Consider the following 16,349-nt stretch of genomic DNA (forward strand, 5'->3'; position numbering starts at 1 on the left):
CTCGGCTGGAGAAGCTAAAAGGATCCCCGCCCTCTGGATCAGGCCGAAGGTCCTTGAAAACGCGGGCGGGAGGGGGGGTAACGCAGGCGCGCGGTGTTTATTCCCCTTTTATCAGATTAGAAAACTCCTCGCTTCTCAGGCTCACGGCGCGGTGATCTTCGCTGTAGAGCAAGCAAGTGAGGAATAAACATCACCCGTCGGACAAAGTTGATGTTGTGGGCATCCGAAGTTGTTGCGCTTTCTTTAGCGGATTCGCCAAAGTTATTGAGGGTTTTTAAGGCTATCGCACCCTATTGAGCTTTTTTGGGGGGAAACCACAGATAGAAATTTGTTGTTGTTGTTTAGTCGTTTAGTCGTGTCCGACTCTTCGTGACCCCATGGACCAGAGAACGCCAGGCACCTCTGTCCTCCACTGCCTCCCGCAGTTTGGTCAAACTCATGCTGGTAACCTCGAAAACACTATCCAACTATCTCGTCCTCTGTCGCCCCCTTCTCCTTGTGCCCTCCATCTTTCCCAACATCAGGGTCTTTTCCAGGGAGTCTTCTCTTCTCATGAGGTGGCCAAAGTACTGGAGCCTCAGCTTCACGATCTGTCCTTCCAGTGAGCACTCAGGGCTGATTTCCTTCAGAATGGAGAGGTTTGATCTTCTTGCAGTCCATGGGACTCTCAAGAGTCTCCTCCAGCACCATAATTCAAAAGTATAAATTCTTCGGCGATCAGCCTTCTTTGTGGTCCAGCTCTCACTTCCATACATCACTACTGGGAAAACCAGAGCTTTAACTATACGAACCTTTGTTGGCAAAGAAAGTAAAATCTCTCACTGCCTCCATTTCTTCCCCTTCTATTTGCCAGGAGGTGATAGGACCAGTGGCCATGATCTTAGTTTTTTTGATGTTGAGCTTCAGACCATATTTTGCGCTCTCCTCTTTCACCCTCATTAAAAGGTTCTTTAATTCCTCCTCACTTTCTGCCATCAAGGTTGTGTCATCTGCATATCTGAGGTTGTTGATATTTCTTCCGGCAATCTTAATTCTGGCTAGGGATTCATCCAGCCCAGCCTTTCGCATGATGAATTCTGCATATAAGTTAAATAAGCAGGGAGACAAAATACAGCCTTGCCGTACTCCTTTCCCAATTTTGAACCAATCAGTTGTTCCATATCCAGTTCTAACTGTAGCTAGAGCACATTGTTCACCCTCGCTTCCAACCTGCCATTCAGCCACAAGATCACAAAGAAATATGAACTCGCCCAGCCTTTTCCAGCCAATGGCTCGTCTTGTCCAGCATCTTGTTCCTACAGTGGCCGACCAGATGCCTGCAGGGAAAGCAGCAAGCAGGATTCGAACACAGGAGCCCGGCCCCCTCTTGGGATTCAGAAGCATGGCTGCCTCCAGCTGTGGAGGCAGGAATTACAGAAGTTGTCCTGGTTTCTGATTGGATCCTGCACTGTCCTGCTTGTTCTCATAGGACAACCCTATTTTTCATCGGGAAAATGTTGGAGGGTACAGAGGTGCCAGTCAAAAGATGTTGGGCACTGACTCCATCAGTTCCAGGCAGCCTGGCCTATGGGCATGGAAGGCGAGTTGGAGATGAAGCTGGCATTTTCTGGAGCAGAGCATCCACGAGGCAGCTTGATGATGATGATGATGATTTTGGGGACATGGGTGGCGCTGTGGTCTAAACCACAGAGCCCAGGGCTTGCTGATCGGAAGGTCAGAGGTTCAAATCCCCGCGACAGGGTGAGCTCCTGTTGCTCAGTCCCTGCTCCTGCAAGTAGATAAATAGGTAAAGTGCAAGTAGATAAATAGGTACCGCTCCAGCGGGAAGATAAACAGTGTTTCCATGTGCTGCTCTGGTTTCACCAGAAGCAGCTTAGTCATGCTGGCCACATCACCTGGAAAAACTGCCTGCAGACAAACTTCGGCTCCCTTGGCCAGTAAAGTGAGATGAGCGCCGCAACCCCAGAGTCGTTCGCGACTCGACTTAACTGTCAGGGATCCTTTACCCTTAATGATAATGATAATGAAAATAAATAAATAAATAAAACTCTGCCCATCTGGCTTGGTTTCCCCAGCCAATGTGAGCAGCTTCCAACAAAATATTAAAAATACATTAAAACATCAGTCATTAAAAACTCCCCTAACCAGGGCTGCCTTCTAAAAGTCAGAGAGATGTTTATCTCCTTGACATCTGATGGGAGGGCGTTCCACAGGGAGGGTGCCACCACCAAGAAGGCCCTCTGCCCGGTTCATCATATGTGTTCACCCCCCCCCATAGCCATTCTGTTCCCCCCCACAATAATGCTTCTGGCCAAGAGAGAAGCTTGCAAAGTCTGAGCTATAGATTTATTTTAAAATCAGTTTGGGGGAGGTGGGGGAACCTGAAGGAAGGTTTGTTCTTCTTGTTGTTGCAGCATCAACTTTTACAGGTCAGAGACAGGGAGGGGGAGACGTCGATCCATCATCGTTGTCGCCATCATCCGGACAGAGTAACTATTACCCAGTGTTTCTGATTATTCACCAATGATTACCGGTATATATTTACACACAGAGAGAGTAAAGAAATGCCATTTCTGGGTATTAGGAATTAATCCACTTGTGGAGTGCATTGTTCTGTGGAGGAAAGGAGAGAAGAGGGTCAGGAAAATTGGTAAAGAGGAAGAAAACAGGACGATTGATATTTATTTATTAGGAATATTAGTATCTCGCCATCCTAGTTCAAAACTGAGCCAATCAACATAGTTAACAAACTGATAAATTTAGAAACAGTAGATCTTGTGTGTGTTTTTGGGGGGGCGCTTATTTTTTCATTTCGTTCTTGTTTTTATTCTTTGTGTTTTTATCTTATATTTTTGTCTTGTACTTTTATGCTGTGAAACACCCTGAGTTCTTCAGATGAAGATAATAATATAATAATAATTTATTATTTATACCTCGCCCATCTGGCTGGGCTTCCCCAGCCACTCTGGGCGGCTTGACACCAAATATTAAAATACAGTAATACATCAAACATTAAAAGCTTCCCTGAACAGGGCTGCCTTCAGATGTCTTCTAAAAGTCTGGTAGTTGTTGTTCTCTTTGACATCTGGTGGGAGGGAGTTCCACAGGGCGGGTGCCACTACCGAGAAGGCCCTCTGCCTGGTTCCCTGTAACTTGGCTTCCCGCAGTGAGAGAACCGCCAGAAGGCCCTTGGAGCTGGACCTCAGGGTGGTATACAAATTTAATAGCTAGCTAACTAAATAATAACTTACAAACCTACAGTGGACGCTCGGGTTGTGAACGTGATCCGTGTGGGATGCACGTTCGCAACCCGCAGCGCCACATCTGCGTACACATGGGTTGCAATTTGGCGCTTCGGCGCATGCGCAAAGCGTGATTTAGTGATTCTGTGCATGCGCGAGCGCTAAAACCCAGAAATAACCCCTTCTGGTACTTCCGGGTTTCGGCACATCCGTATCCCGAAAATGCACAATCTGAAGTGTCTGTAACCCGAGGTATGATTGTATTCTGCCTGTGAAAGAACAGGAGATAAAGTGTGTGTGTGTGTGTGTGTGTGTGTGTGCATGCGCGCACACATTTAATAATTGAATTATAGGGTTGGAAGTGACCCCAAAGGTCATGTAGTCAAACCCCCTACCATGCAGGAATATTTTGCCCCATGTGGTTATCAAACCCACAACCCTGAGATTGAGAGTCTCCTGGTCTACCGATTGAGTCCCGCTTGCCTTACCGGCCCTTTCAAAGAATCTGATGTTCCCCTCGGGAAATCCTTGAGCCAAGGCCAAATCCTTGAATTTATCTTCGATGGCGCCTCCAACGTCCAGTCTCCTACCTTTAAACACAAGCAAAGGTTGGGTAAGTCGAAGAAGAAGAAGAAGAAGAAGAAGAAGAAGAAGAAGAAGAAGAAGAAGAAGAAGAAGAAGAAGAAGAAGAAGCAGCAGCAGCAGCAGCGTTTGGATTTGATACCCCGCCTTTCACTCCCCTTCAGGAGTCTCTCAAAGCGGCTAACAATCTCCTTTCCCTTCCTCCCCCACAACAAACTCTCTGTGGGGTGAGTGGGGCTGAGAGGCTTTGACCAAAATGGTCAAAGGCCTGGAAACGATGCCTTATGAGGAACGGCTAAGGGAGCTGGGCATGTTCAGCCTGGAGAAGAGGAGGTTAAGGGGTGATATGATAGCCATGTTCAAATATATAAAAGGATGCCACATCGAGGAGGGAGAAAGGTTGTTTTCTGCTGCTCCAGAGAAGCGGACACGGAGCAATGGATCCAAACTACAAGAAAGAAGATTCCACCTAAACATTAGGAAGAACTTCCTGACAGTAAGAGCTGTTTGACAGTGGAATTTGCTGCCCAGGAGTGTGGTGGAGTCTCCTTCTTTGGAGGTCTTTAAGCAGAGGCTTGGCAACCATATGTCAGGAGTGCTCTGATGGTGTTTCCTGCTTGGCAGGGGGTTGGACTCGATGGCCCTTGTGGTCTCTTCCAACTCTATGATTCTATGATTCTAAGTGTGAGTGGCCCAAGGTCACCCAGCAGCTGCATGTGGAGGAGTGGAGACGCGAACCCGGTTCCCCAGATTACGTGACTACTGCTCTTTTTTTTTATTAATTTTTTTTATTAAGTTTTGCATAAATATATTTCACAGACATACAACAGACAAAAGTAAATGAAATAAACATAAAAAGAAAAGAAAAAAAGAAAAGAAAAAGAACATAAAATACGTACAACATGAACAACACAACTTACTACACCACACTGGCTCTCAAGTCTGGAAATGGCCAAATCTCTGTTCGACATACATAGACCATCTAAAGTATCTCCTTCCTGCCATCTTCCCCAGATGACTGATCAGACAGTCAGGAACAGATTCCATCATGGAGCCAAGGTAGTGCTTTGACGGAGGGTCTAAAGGAGTCGAAAGCCTACAAAGGCGCTGAGTTGTCCCCAGCTCTGGGGCAGAAATAAAATTAAAAATTCTTGGACAAGGAGCTTTGCAGAGCAAAGCTAAGTGGGGATGAGCCCGAAGGAAGCAAATAGCTTTCTACTGAACCCCAGATCTGCCCCATCCGACATTAGAACACGTACCAGACAGATACATCGCCGCGTAAGTGTCCAACGTCACATGGAAAATTATATATCTATCATAATCAGCAGCCATGATGTGAACTGTGGATTTGTCTGCAAAGGAAACACCATAAGACGTTAGCTATAAGACAACTTTGCCCCATATCTGTGCTCGAAGGTCTAGGGAGCAGCAGAAGCAACACTCTTTCTTTTTTAAAAAAATAATATTTATTGAAGTTTCAAAAAAGTTACAAAAAAGAAAAAAGAAAACAAAAAATACAAAGTACAGAAAAATAAAAGCAGTTAAAAACAAGTCAATCTTTCCATATCTTGTCTTTCATTTACTTGTTTCCCTGACCTCCTCACACCTCCCTTTTTTGTATTCTAGTTCAATTGGTTATTTCAGCAAATCCTTTCGCTTTTATCTTAATAATTTATCTTAATATATTGTAACTTTACATTCTCACCTGTTAACATAACATTACTGCTAAAACCACATAACTTCATTCTAGCATCCTTCTAACATCAGAAGCAACACTCTTAGCCACTTTAAATATTCACAGGATCTCCTGCCACCTCATTTGATATAGCTTTTTTGGGGGGGGGATTTACAAAGATGAGACTCTGGGCCCGAAGAAGTGCCCCGCGCCTTTGCCACGACCGACCACCGTTAAAAGTAACGGTAAATTCTAACATTGAACCCTTGGAAATCCACGAAGGTGCTGTCCCTCTCCCGACCCTCTCCCCCAGAACGGCTCACTTTGGTTCCTCCCATAGGTAGAACTAGAACCCATGGCTCCAAGTTACAAGAAAGGAGATTGCGACTCAACATCAGGAAGAACTTTGTGAAAGTAAGAGCACTTCGACTCCCTCGGGAGGGGGTGAACTCTTGGTTCTTGGTGGTTTTGGAAGCAGAGGTTGGATAGCCATCCATCAGGGATGCTTGAATTGAGATTCCTGCCTTTTAGGGGGGTTGGATGAGATAACCTGGGGGCAGCAGAGCTGGACCTCAGTGTCCAGGTAGAACGATGAGGGTGGAGATGCTCCTTCAGATATATTGAACCAAAATAAACAACAATCTGACTTTTAGAAGACATCTGAAGGCAGCCCTGTTTAGGGAAGTCTCTAATGTTTGATGTTTTGTCATGTTTTTAATATTCTGTTGGGAGGCGCCTGGAGTGGGCGAGGTGTAAATAATATATTATTATTATTATTATTATTATTATTATTATTATTATTATTATTATTATCACTATTCGCTCTGCAGCTGGCAGCAGACTGGCAATGCGAGTGTGCTCCTGGGCTTGGGTTCAGGGCAGTGGCGTAGTGTGGGGGGTGCAGGGGGGGCCGGCAGCACCGGGCGCAACATCTGGGGGGGGCGCTCGCACTCTCTGCCCCTACCTGGCTCACTCACTCTCTCTCACTGCAGTGCTGGCTGTGCGAATCCAATCCGAGCCGCCGGGTCGCCACCCACTGTGGAGGGGGTGGGTGCCAGGCGTGCGGTGCGGAGAGAGAGCGAGGGACTATCTGGGGGAGGGACAGTGCAGTGGCCGCCCAGCGCAGCGCTGAGCGCGGGAGAGAACCACACCAGACCAGGCAGCAGCAAGAAGAAGCTGGCAGCGGCGGCAGGTTAGGGGTTAGGGGGCGCAAATTACTTGCCTTGCCCCGGGTTAGGGGGTGCAAATTACTTGCCTTGCCCCGGGTTAGGGGGTGCAAATTACTTGCCTTGCCCCGGGTGCTGACAACCCACACTACACCACTGGTTCAGGGCGCTTAGTGAGGACACCATTTGCATCTGCAGCCCATGGCTCGAAGGGAAGCTGAAGGGAGCTTCCTCCAGGGGGCAGTGCCACCAAGATGAGGGAGAGAGGGAAGGGGTGAGGCTCTGCTGTTGGGAGGGCTTCCTGAAGAGAAAAGGAGGAGTTTGGATTTGATATCCCGCTTTATCACTTCCCTTCAGGAGTCTCAAAGCGGCTAACATTCTCCTTTCCCTTCCTTCCCCACAACAAACACTCTGTGAGGTGAGTGGGGCTGAGAGAGTTCAGAGAAGTGTGACTGGCCCAAGGTCACCCAGCAGCTGCAGGTGGAGGAGCAGGGAAGCAAACCCGGTTCACCAGATTACGAGTCTACCGCTCTTAACCGCTACACCACGCTGGCTCCTGGGCACAAACTTGCTTGCTCAAGGCCAAGTGGGAGACACGGGCAGTTTCCAGTTTGCCGCTCAGAAGCAGCCATGTGGCAGAAAGCTTTCCTTCTACCCCTGCAATTGCCCAAGCTGGCATGGTCCATGAAAGCGGCTTCCTGCTTCTGAGGTCTGCTTAAAGCAAAGGAGGGGAGGTTGACACATCAAAGCTACATGGCACTGGGCTCCATCACGGGCATGCATGACACGACACTGACACCCCCCAATCTCAGGCCCAAGCCGCACCTCCACAACAAGATATGAGGGTGACTCGTGGCTCTTATACCTACTGGGAACTTGGAATATACCGGGTCGGTTGGTGTGCATTAAGTTCTTGGTTGTTTGGGTGCAGGTGCCGTTCCTGGAAAAGAAAGCTCAGTTGAAAGACTTCCACGCAAGAGACGCAGCCGGCTTCGGCCCTCCCTCCCCTACTTGTGTTTTCTAGGGTTCAGGAAATAAGCATCGCAGAAACCCACAGATTTGTGATCCATCTTGTCACATGCCACCCGGATCTCCGAGCGTCGCGATACCCCAGGGATTTCCCTTGCATTTGTGATTCCTTTGGGAAAGGAGGCGCAGTGGAAACAGGAGTGTCTTTAGGATGCAAGCTGAGCTACAACAGAGGGGTTCCTGGCATCAGCACCCTAGAAGGGTCTTTTTTCTCCCACAGGTGCAGCTGTGGGTTCAGACAGATATGAGCCATGGACACCTTGACCAGGTCCAACTCCAATCCGAAACTCAACTCTCCAACTCTGCCTTTTCTTCAGACTCAAGGGCATAGCTGTCAACGTTTCCCTTTTTTTAAGGGAAATTCCCTTATTCTGAATAGGATTCCTCACAAGAAAAGGGAAAAGTTGACAGCTATGCTCAAGGGAGGCAGCCCTTCCCTTTGCCATCCATTTGGCTTTCTGAATGCCTCGTCGCCTTCCTTTCGTTCTTCCCAATGGCTCATCTCCCAGGCGATTTCCTGAACTCGGATTATATTTTAACTTTTGCTTCTGTGTCTAGCACCCAGGTTAACCCTCCAAGCATGGATTCAGTTCTGACTTCTGCTGGACCCAGGAATTTGGGGGAGTCTTGGTGCCTCCCAACTGTACCATCTTATGAGTCTATGATTCTGTTACTATTGGCACATAAAACCCTTAACTATTTAGGACTAGTTTGCCTATGAGATTGCCTTACTCTACATGTGCTCTCTCAAATTGGCACTAACACAAGTGCCACATAGGACCCTTTGCGCTGTTGTACAAACTGGGTCATTCGGTGTGGCAGCGTCAACACTTTGGAAACTTCCTGTGCTCTTTGTGGTATCTGCTAAAAATTTCCCAGGTGGAAAGTCCTACCCAGTAGTTTCAATCTGTTTTCATATTGTAACTTTTGTACATTTTAAAGCTGGGTAGTACATTTTTATTAATTTTACTGTTTGGTCTATTATAAACCGCTTTCGGGTTTTACTTATTTACAGTTGTACCTCTACTTACATATCCCGCCGGATACGTAAACTTCGGCTTGCTTGTGAACGCGACAAACCTGGAAGTGTATACTTATGGTTTTCGCCACGCGCGCATGCACAGAAGCACTCCGTGCACCTTGTACATGCACAGAAGTGCTCTATCGCGCTGCACACATCTGCAGAAGCAGCGCCTCCAGATACGAACTTTTCAGGTTGCGGACGGACCCCCAGAATGAATTAAGTTTGTATCCGGAGGGTCCACTGTATTTTTGTTTACAATCAAGCCAGGCAGACATTTTATGAAATAATTTTTTAAAAATCAAAAAATCCAGAGGCCTTTTAAAGCAGAGATTGGGTGGCCATCTGTCCTGGATACTTGAGATTCCTGCATTGCAGGGGGCTGGACTAGATGACCATCAAGGTCCCTTCCAACTCTATGATTCTATAAGGACCCCTGGATGGTTAAGTCCAGTCGAATTTGACTATGGGGTGTGGTGCTCATCTCTGCTTTCAGGCCGAAGGAACCAGCATTTGCCCACAGACAGCTTTCCAGGTCATGGGGCCAGCATGACTAAACCGCTTCTGGTGCAACGGGACACTGTGATGAGTGCCAGAGCTCGCAGAAATGCTGTTTACCTTCCCGCTGCCATGGTACCTATTTATCTACTTGCACTGGCATGCTTTTGAACTGCTAGGTTGGCAGGAGCAGGGACCAAACAACGGGAGCTCACTCTGTTGTGGGGATTCGAACTGCTGACCTTCCGATTGGCAAGCCCTAGGCTCAGTGGTTTAGACCACAGCACCACCTGCGTCCCTCTGTAACCTCTTAAGATAAAGGAAGATAATGAACTGGAACCCGTGACCTTCCCAAGGGACCAGCTTCATACCAAATTGGACCCTTCTTCCACTCAGCTCAGCATTGCCTACTCTACTAAGCAACCTGGCAAGACCGAGCAATGGCCAAAACACCACCCAATGATTTCAGGGAAAGGGTCCTAGGCCAGCATTGATTGGATCAATTTGAGGGTACTAACAGCATAACGTTAGCAGTGAGTTTCAAGTCACCGCTATCAGAAACAGTCACACGGTGGTCCATCTGCGCCGTCAGATTGTCGCGTTCCGGCACCTCGGGTGTAGAAGAAACCATTGCGACGGGATGCCATAAGCCTGCAACCTGAAATAGAATAGCTGCATTGAGCAGCCCAACTCCTCTTGAGTATTGTCCTACCAGGGGTGAAAGCAGCAATGTTCTTGTGTCTGCGAGAGAGGAGAGGCAAAAGGGCTTCTATTCTAGAGCAAAGCTGCTCAGAGGAAGAAGGCTGACCAGAGTCTCAAGAAAGGCAAGACCAGGGGAGTAAGCAAAAGGGTCACCAATATCCCCAGGAGAACCCGCCATTCTTGGGTTCTGCCTTCTCTGCTGCTGATATCATCCCCTCCAACATTTCTCCAATGGAGATAAAGGTAAAGGGACCCCTGACCATTAGGTCCAGTTGTGGCCGACTCTGGGGTTGCGGTGCTCATCTTGCTTTATTGGCCGAGGGAGCCGGCGTACAGCTTCTGGGTCATGTGGCTAGCATTCGCTTCTGGCGAACCAGAGCAGTGCACGGAAACACCGTTTACCTTCCCGCCGGAGTGGTACCTATTTATCTACTTGCACTTGGACGTGCTTTCAAACTGCTAGGTTGGCAGGAGCAGGGACCGAGCAACGGGAGCTCACCCTGTCACAGGGATTTGAACCACCGACCTTCTGATCAGCAAGTCCTAGGCTCTGTGGTTTAACCCACAGCACCACCCACGTCCCGCCAATGGAGATAGGGGCATCCTATTCCATCACCTCCAAAATTTCTCTGATGAAAACAGGGGCATCCTATGCCCACTAAACGAGGCGTTTGAGGGCCAAGCTCTTGGGGGCTTTTTCATCATGCCAATCTGGCTTGAAAGTCCCACCTGAAAATCACTTACCTTTCGGGGCTCGAAGTCTGACTGCACAGGGATGTGCGCAGCGACTGGGAACATGCAGGCAGGAGACAGTCCCAACACCAACAGCAGCGCGGGCCTCATCCTGGAGGTGTCTTTCTCCTGATTTTAACATGAACGGAGAACCTGGGAAGATGAGAACGAAGGACCAGCATCACAGCAGCCCAGTTTATAGATTTGCCTCCAAATGTCTTCCAAGCAAATCTACCCAGCAACGTAGGGGGCGAGAGTGAGAGCAACAGGCTATGTTGTGGGCTGATGGAGGAATAATAGCAACACTTTTGATTGCCTTCCATCCTATACCTTCATTTACAAAGATGGGTGGAGAACTATCTTGCCCAAGGGGCCGTCTGGTGTTGATCAAAGACTGTGAAGATCTCTTGTGCATCAGACGAAAGGAGCACCGTATTTTTTGCTCTATAAGACTCACTTTTTCCCTCCTAAAAAGTAAGGGGAAATGTGTGTGCGTCTTATGGAGCGGATGCAGGTTGCACAGCTATCCCAGAAGCCAGAACAGCAAGAGGGATTGCTGCTTTCACTGCATAGCGATCCCTCTCGCTGTTCTGGCTTCTGAGATTCAGAATATATTTTTTCTTGTTTTCCTCCTCCAAAAACTAGGTGCATCTTATGGTCTGGTGCGTCTTATAGAGCGAAAAATACGGTACCTATCATGCTTGTTCTTTCAGGGAAGGAGGTTAAAGACTGACACATGCCAGTTCTGGGTTTAGCTGAGATCACAGGGGCTTAAAGCCCTGTGATTATTTTTTTTCCAACAAAAGAGGGGGAAGAATAGAAGTATGCAGGGGCACATCCCCTCCAACATTTCTCCAATGCAAATTGGGGTGCCTTTCTGCAAAATGGCAGTGAAGTGTCAAGTATCCTGATACCACTGCGAGAAACTCCAAATGGTGCAAACAAAAACTTCTAAAACACCACAAAGTCCCCTATGATATTCTCGCAAGAAAGCTGGTAAATTGTGAGTCCAAGCTACAAGAAAGAAGATTCCACCTAAACATTAGGAAGAATCTCCTGACAGTAAGAGCTGTTTGACAGTGGAATTTGCTGCCAAGGAGTGCGGTGGAGTCTCCTTCTTTGGAGGTCTTGAAGCAGAGGCTTGACAACCATATGTCAGGAGTGCTCTGATGGTGTTTCCTGCTTGGCAGGGGGTTGGACTCGATGGCCCTTGTGGTCTCTTCCAATTCTTCTATGATTCTATTCTATGATTCTATGATTCTATGAATGAGATAACTGTTAGGTGGATTTGTAGCTGGTTGGCTAACCAAACCCAAAGGGCATCCATTTAATGGTTCCTCATCATCCTGGAAAAATGTGACAAGTGGGGTGCCGCAGGGTTCTGTCCTGGGCCCGTTGTTTTTCAATGTCTTTGTAAATGACTTGGATGAAGGAATTGAGAGGATCCTCATCAAATTTGCAGATGGCACGAAACTGGGAGGGGTATCTAATGCTGCAGAAGACAGAATCAGGATTCAAAATGACCGTAGCAGATTGGGGAAGTGGGCCCAAGCTAACAAAATTAATTTCAATAGGGACAAATGTAAGGTTCTGCACTCAGGCAGGAAGAACCAGATGCACAAATATAAGATGGGGGACACCTGGCTTACTAGCAGTACATGTGGAAAGGATCTAGGGGTCTTGGTGGACCGCAAGCTGAACATGAGCGGCGAAAAAGGCTAATGCTATTCTAGGCTGCATCAATTGTAGTGTCCAGATCAAGGGAAGTCATAGTGCCACTCTATTCTGCCTTAGTCAGAACACACTTGGAATCCTGTGTCCAGTTCTGGGCACCACAATTTAAGAAGGATGTTGAGAAGTTGGAATGTGTGCAGAGGAGGGCAACCAAGATGATCAAGGGTCTGGAAACCAAGCCTTATGAGGAGCGGTTGAAGGAGCTGAAGAGGAGGCTGAAAGGAGATAATGACAGCCATCTTCAAATATCTTAAGGGCTGTCACATAGAAGAGGGAACAAGCTTGTTTTCTCCTGCTCTGGAGGGTAGGACTCGAACCTTGTGAGGTTGTGGACTCTCCTTCCTTGGAGGGTTTTAAGCAGAGGTTGGGTGGTCATCTGTCAGGGATGCTTTAGGTGAGATTCCTGCATTTTGGGGGTTGGGCTAGATGACCCATGGGTCCCTTTCAACTCTATAATTCTAAATGGCAGAAAAAACTACACTTTTTATTATCTCACACAAAAAGCCAAGAATAAGCCCCCAATACCTGCACCACCCCTCCTCAGAAGGAGGGTGGGGAATTATCAACGTAGAATTATACTGCATCGCCAACCAAGTGGGCCACATAATCCCAGGCATTCTAGAAGACAAGATGAAACAATGGGTTCACGTGGAGAGAGACACAGTCGAACCCACAGCATACCCATTTATCCAAAAGAAACTAAAGAAAATCCCTACGACACTAAAAAGGTTCGCACCGTCCATGCGTAAAGCATGGAAGGAAAATGTAGGCAAACTGTCCCCATCCCCACTAACACCCCCCCCCCGGCTCATCACCCACTATTCATTCATGCAGCACAAAACTTCCACATAAAGACTTGCCAAGCCAAAGGCTGATGCCGCTTAGCAGACTCCTAAAATTTTTTACAAACCCTTATCATTTTCATCCCCAAAAAGTTTTTGATTTGAGTTTCCACTGAAATGAGGCTGCATTTTAATGTTGTACTTAATCTTGTTTTTAAGTTGTATTTTAATCAATTGTTTTTACCTGGTGTTAGCCGCCCTGAGCCCAGTCTTGGCTGGGGAGGGCGGGGTATAAATAAAAATTATTATTATTATTATTATTATTATTATTGACACAAGAAATGCAAGACAAACTAAGGGACACCCGAATACCATGGCTAACACACCACCAGCTACATGCCTTCTTAAACAATGCAGTAATAAATTCAGCAGCCACTAGGTCCTCAACCACCTTTGGAAACCTTCTCCTGACAGCAAAGGGACATGGCAAGGGGATGGCATTGCATTCCCAATATACAAAATACTGCTCCAGAATCCCACAACCCCCCTTGACACAATCAAAAAACAATGGGAGCACAGCACAGGCTACAAAATAAACCCCACGTTATGGACTAGAATGTGGTCTAAACCTTCCTTTTTTGAAAAATTAATTTACTTTTTAATATATATTTTTTACCAACAACCAAAACACAAACAGTGAAACCCCCCCAGGCGGCTGATACATTGGGTATAAAAGGTAAAGGTACCCCCGCCCGTATGGGCCAGTCTTGACGGACTCTAGGGTTGTGCGCTCATCTCACTCTAGAGGCCAGGAGCCGGTGCCGTCCACAGACACTTCCAGGTCACGTGGACAGTGTGACATCGCTGCTCTGGCGAGCCTGCACCAGTGCAGCACACGGAACGCCGTTTACCTTCCCGCTATAAAGCGGTACCTATTTATCTACTTGCACTTTGACGTGCTTTCAAACTGCTAGGTGGGCAGGAACTGGGACCGAAAGACGCGAGCTCACCCTGCCGCGAGGATTCGAACCGCCGACCATACGATCGGCAAGTCCTAGGCACTGTGGTTTTACCCACAGCGCCACCCGCGTCCCTATACATTGTATACATTGGGTATACATAATCAATAATTACATATTCAAATCATGTACAGTGATCACATTATAAGAACAATAAAAAAGGAGAGCAGGAGGATGCCCAGTCAGAGTTCCTTAATGAATACGAATGTTTCGTGGGAGCTTCAAACAAGAAATACATGCCGTTTTCAAAAAGACTGAGGGGAAACTGGTCCGTCCCCCCTCATGCATTTTAAGTTTTGCTCAATAAAAGAACACATCTGAGTAGGGTTGCTATATTTTGAAGAGCAAAAAAGAGGACACATTTGCCAACTTCTACTGTTAGCAATAGATCGCTGTGACGACTCTCATGTTAAACCATGAAAAAGAGGGTGTATCCTGGGAAAAGATGACACTTGGTAACCCTACATCTCAGTCATTAAAATGGACAAGGAGAAAGCACAGCAGATTTCTCTGAATGGGCAGGATACTGGCAGTCTCTACCCAGCGGCAGATTAAGAGGCTGCAGGCAGATGTGCAGGATGGAGAAGACGTCGCTGGAAGACAGTTGTCTTCCACTGATGTTGCACAAAATATCCCATAGAATCTTGGCTGTAATGCAAACACGTTCCTGGGTCTCTGCATTCAGAAGGTGCATGGTGTGTGTGTGTGTGTGTGTGTGTGTGTGTGCGCGCGCGCGTGCATGGGGGCAGGTGGGAGAGATAGAGAGAGGTATTTTTTTAATGCCCCTTTTTTTAAAAAAAGAAAGAAATGCAAACGTGAAAAAGCAAAGGAAACAAAGAATAAGAAATTTAAACCATAAAGTGCCACAGTCTGGAAGGATGAAAGTACAAAAACAGAGGGGTTGGATCCAGCTAAGCTGGTGTGCCAGCAGAAGCCAGTGTAACAACAACAACAACAACAACAACAACATTTATTTATACCCCACCCTCCCCGGCCAGAGCCAGGCTCAGGGCAGCTAACAACAATAAAATCACAGTAAAAACATAATGGGGGGGGAGCAATTTAAAATACAGGTTAAAATGCAATTTAAAATGCAGCTTCATTTTAAAAGTAGCCCATAGATCAAGACCGTAAGGGGAGGGAAACATAAGGGTCAGACCGAGTCCAAACCAAAGGCCAGACGGAACAGCTCTGTCTTGCAGGCCCTGCGGAAAGATGTCAAGTCCCGCAGGGCCCTGGTCTCTTGTGACAGAGTGTTCCACCAGATCGGGGCCAGTACTGAAAAGGCCCTGGCCCTAGTTGAGATCAACCTAACCACCTTGTGACCTTGGACCTCCAAAATGTTGTCATTTGTGGACCTTAAGGTGCTCCGTGGAACATACCAGGAGAGGCGGTCCTGTAGGTACGAGGGTCCTAGGCCGCATAGGGCTTTGTAGGTCAAAACCAGCACCTTAAACCCACTGGGATCCACACGAGCATAATAGGACTCCCTCCACTCTCCGAATTGGCTCAGGGGCATCTGGGGAATCCCCAGATCAGCACACGGTTGTGGGGCGGGGAAGACTGTCCGAACAGGAAAGCTGAAATTGCTTGCGGCGATGGAACAACTGGAAGAGAATGAGCCTGATTTTCTTCCTGGGTTTCGGATTCCACACATGCGCCCAGAGGAGTAGTGCGGGGGGGGGGGGAAGCTGCCGGGAGATGATGGGCCCTCGCATCACTCGGCTGTGTGGCGTCCCCCATCGGTGGGGAAGGCGGGCAGATGGCAAGACTTGTGGTGGCACCCAAGCCTCAGGAGGCCCCGGTTGGGGGCACAATACTTTCCTTGCCCCGGGCGCTTGGCAATCCATGCTACGCCACTGTTTGGGCCAGTCCGTTTCTCTCAACATGAACTAACTCACAGGGTTGTTTTGAAGATAAAATGGAACTGTGGGGAGGCAGGCACTCCTTGGAAGAAAGATGATAGAGGAATGAAATAAACAGCAATATTGCGGGGCTTGGATTTTCACCAGGGGCAACCCTTGCACTAGGCAGTGTGAGGCAACCACTTCAGGCAGCAGATGTGGGGTGGTGGCTGTGAAGGGGGAAAGCTGTGGGTCTCACGCCACCTACCCAAGACCCCCAAAGCCGACCCTCAAGTGCAGAGAAAGCAGGCGGTGTTGAAGAC

General features: G+C 47.7%; 1 protein-coding gene across 3 annotated transcripts; it reads right to left on the reverse strand.

Moving 5' to 3' along the window:
• Window positions 1–2,324: 2,324 nt before the first annotated feature.
• Window positions 2,325–13,024, reverse strand: LOC309373133 (epididymal secretory protein 4-like). Of its 3 annotated transcripts, none has more exons than XM_081917374.1 (7): window positions 12,907–13,024; window positions 10,660–10,800; window positions 9,732–9,871; window positions 7,535–7,605; window positions 5,084–5,176; window positions 3,731–3,832; window positions 2,325–2,613 (listed from the first exon to the last, which is right to left on the reverse strand). In XM_081917374.1, the coding sequence occupies exons 2-7, from the start codon at window positions 10,756–10,758 to the stop codon at window positions 2,588–2,590; spliced, it is 531 nt and encodes a 176-aa protein (XP_081773500.1). In that variant the 5' UTR covers window positions 10,759–10,800; window positions 12,907–13,024; the 3' UTR covers window positions 2,325–2,587. The 3 variants fall into 3 exon arrangements, with proteins under 3 accessions (XP_081773500.1, XP_081773499.1, XP_081773501.1); XM_081917373.1 differs by having other exon boundaries at window positions 12,878–13,024; XM_081917375.1 differs by lacking the exon at window positions 5,084–5,176 and having other exon boundaries at window positions 3,731–3,828; window positions 7,531–7,605; window positions 12,878–13,018.
• Between the last annotated feature and the right edge of the window lie 3,325 nt (window positions 13,025–16,349).

The sequence above is a fragment of the Podarcis melisellensis genome (assembly GCF_964234715.1).
Source record: "Podarcis melisellensis genome assembly, chromosome: 6".
NCBI classification, from domain to species: Eukaryota; Metazoa; Chordata; class Lepidosauria; order Squamata; family Lacertidae; genus Podarcis; species Podarcis melisellensis.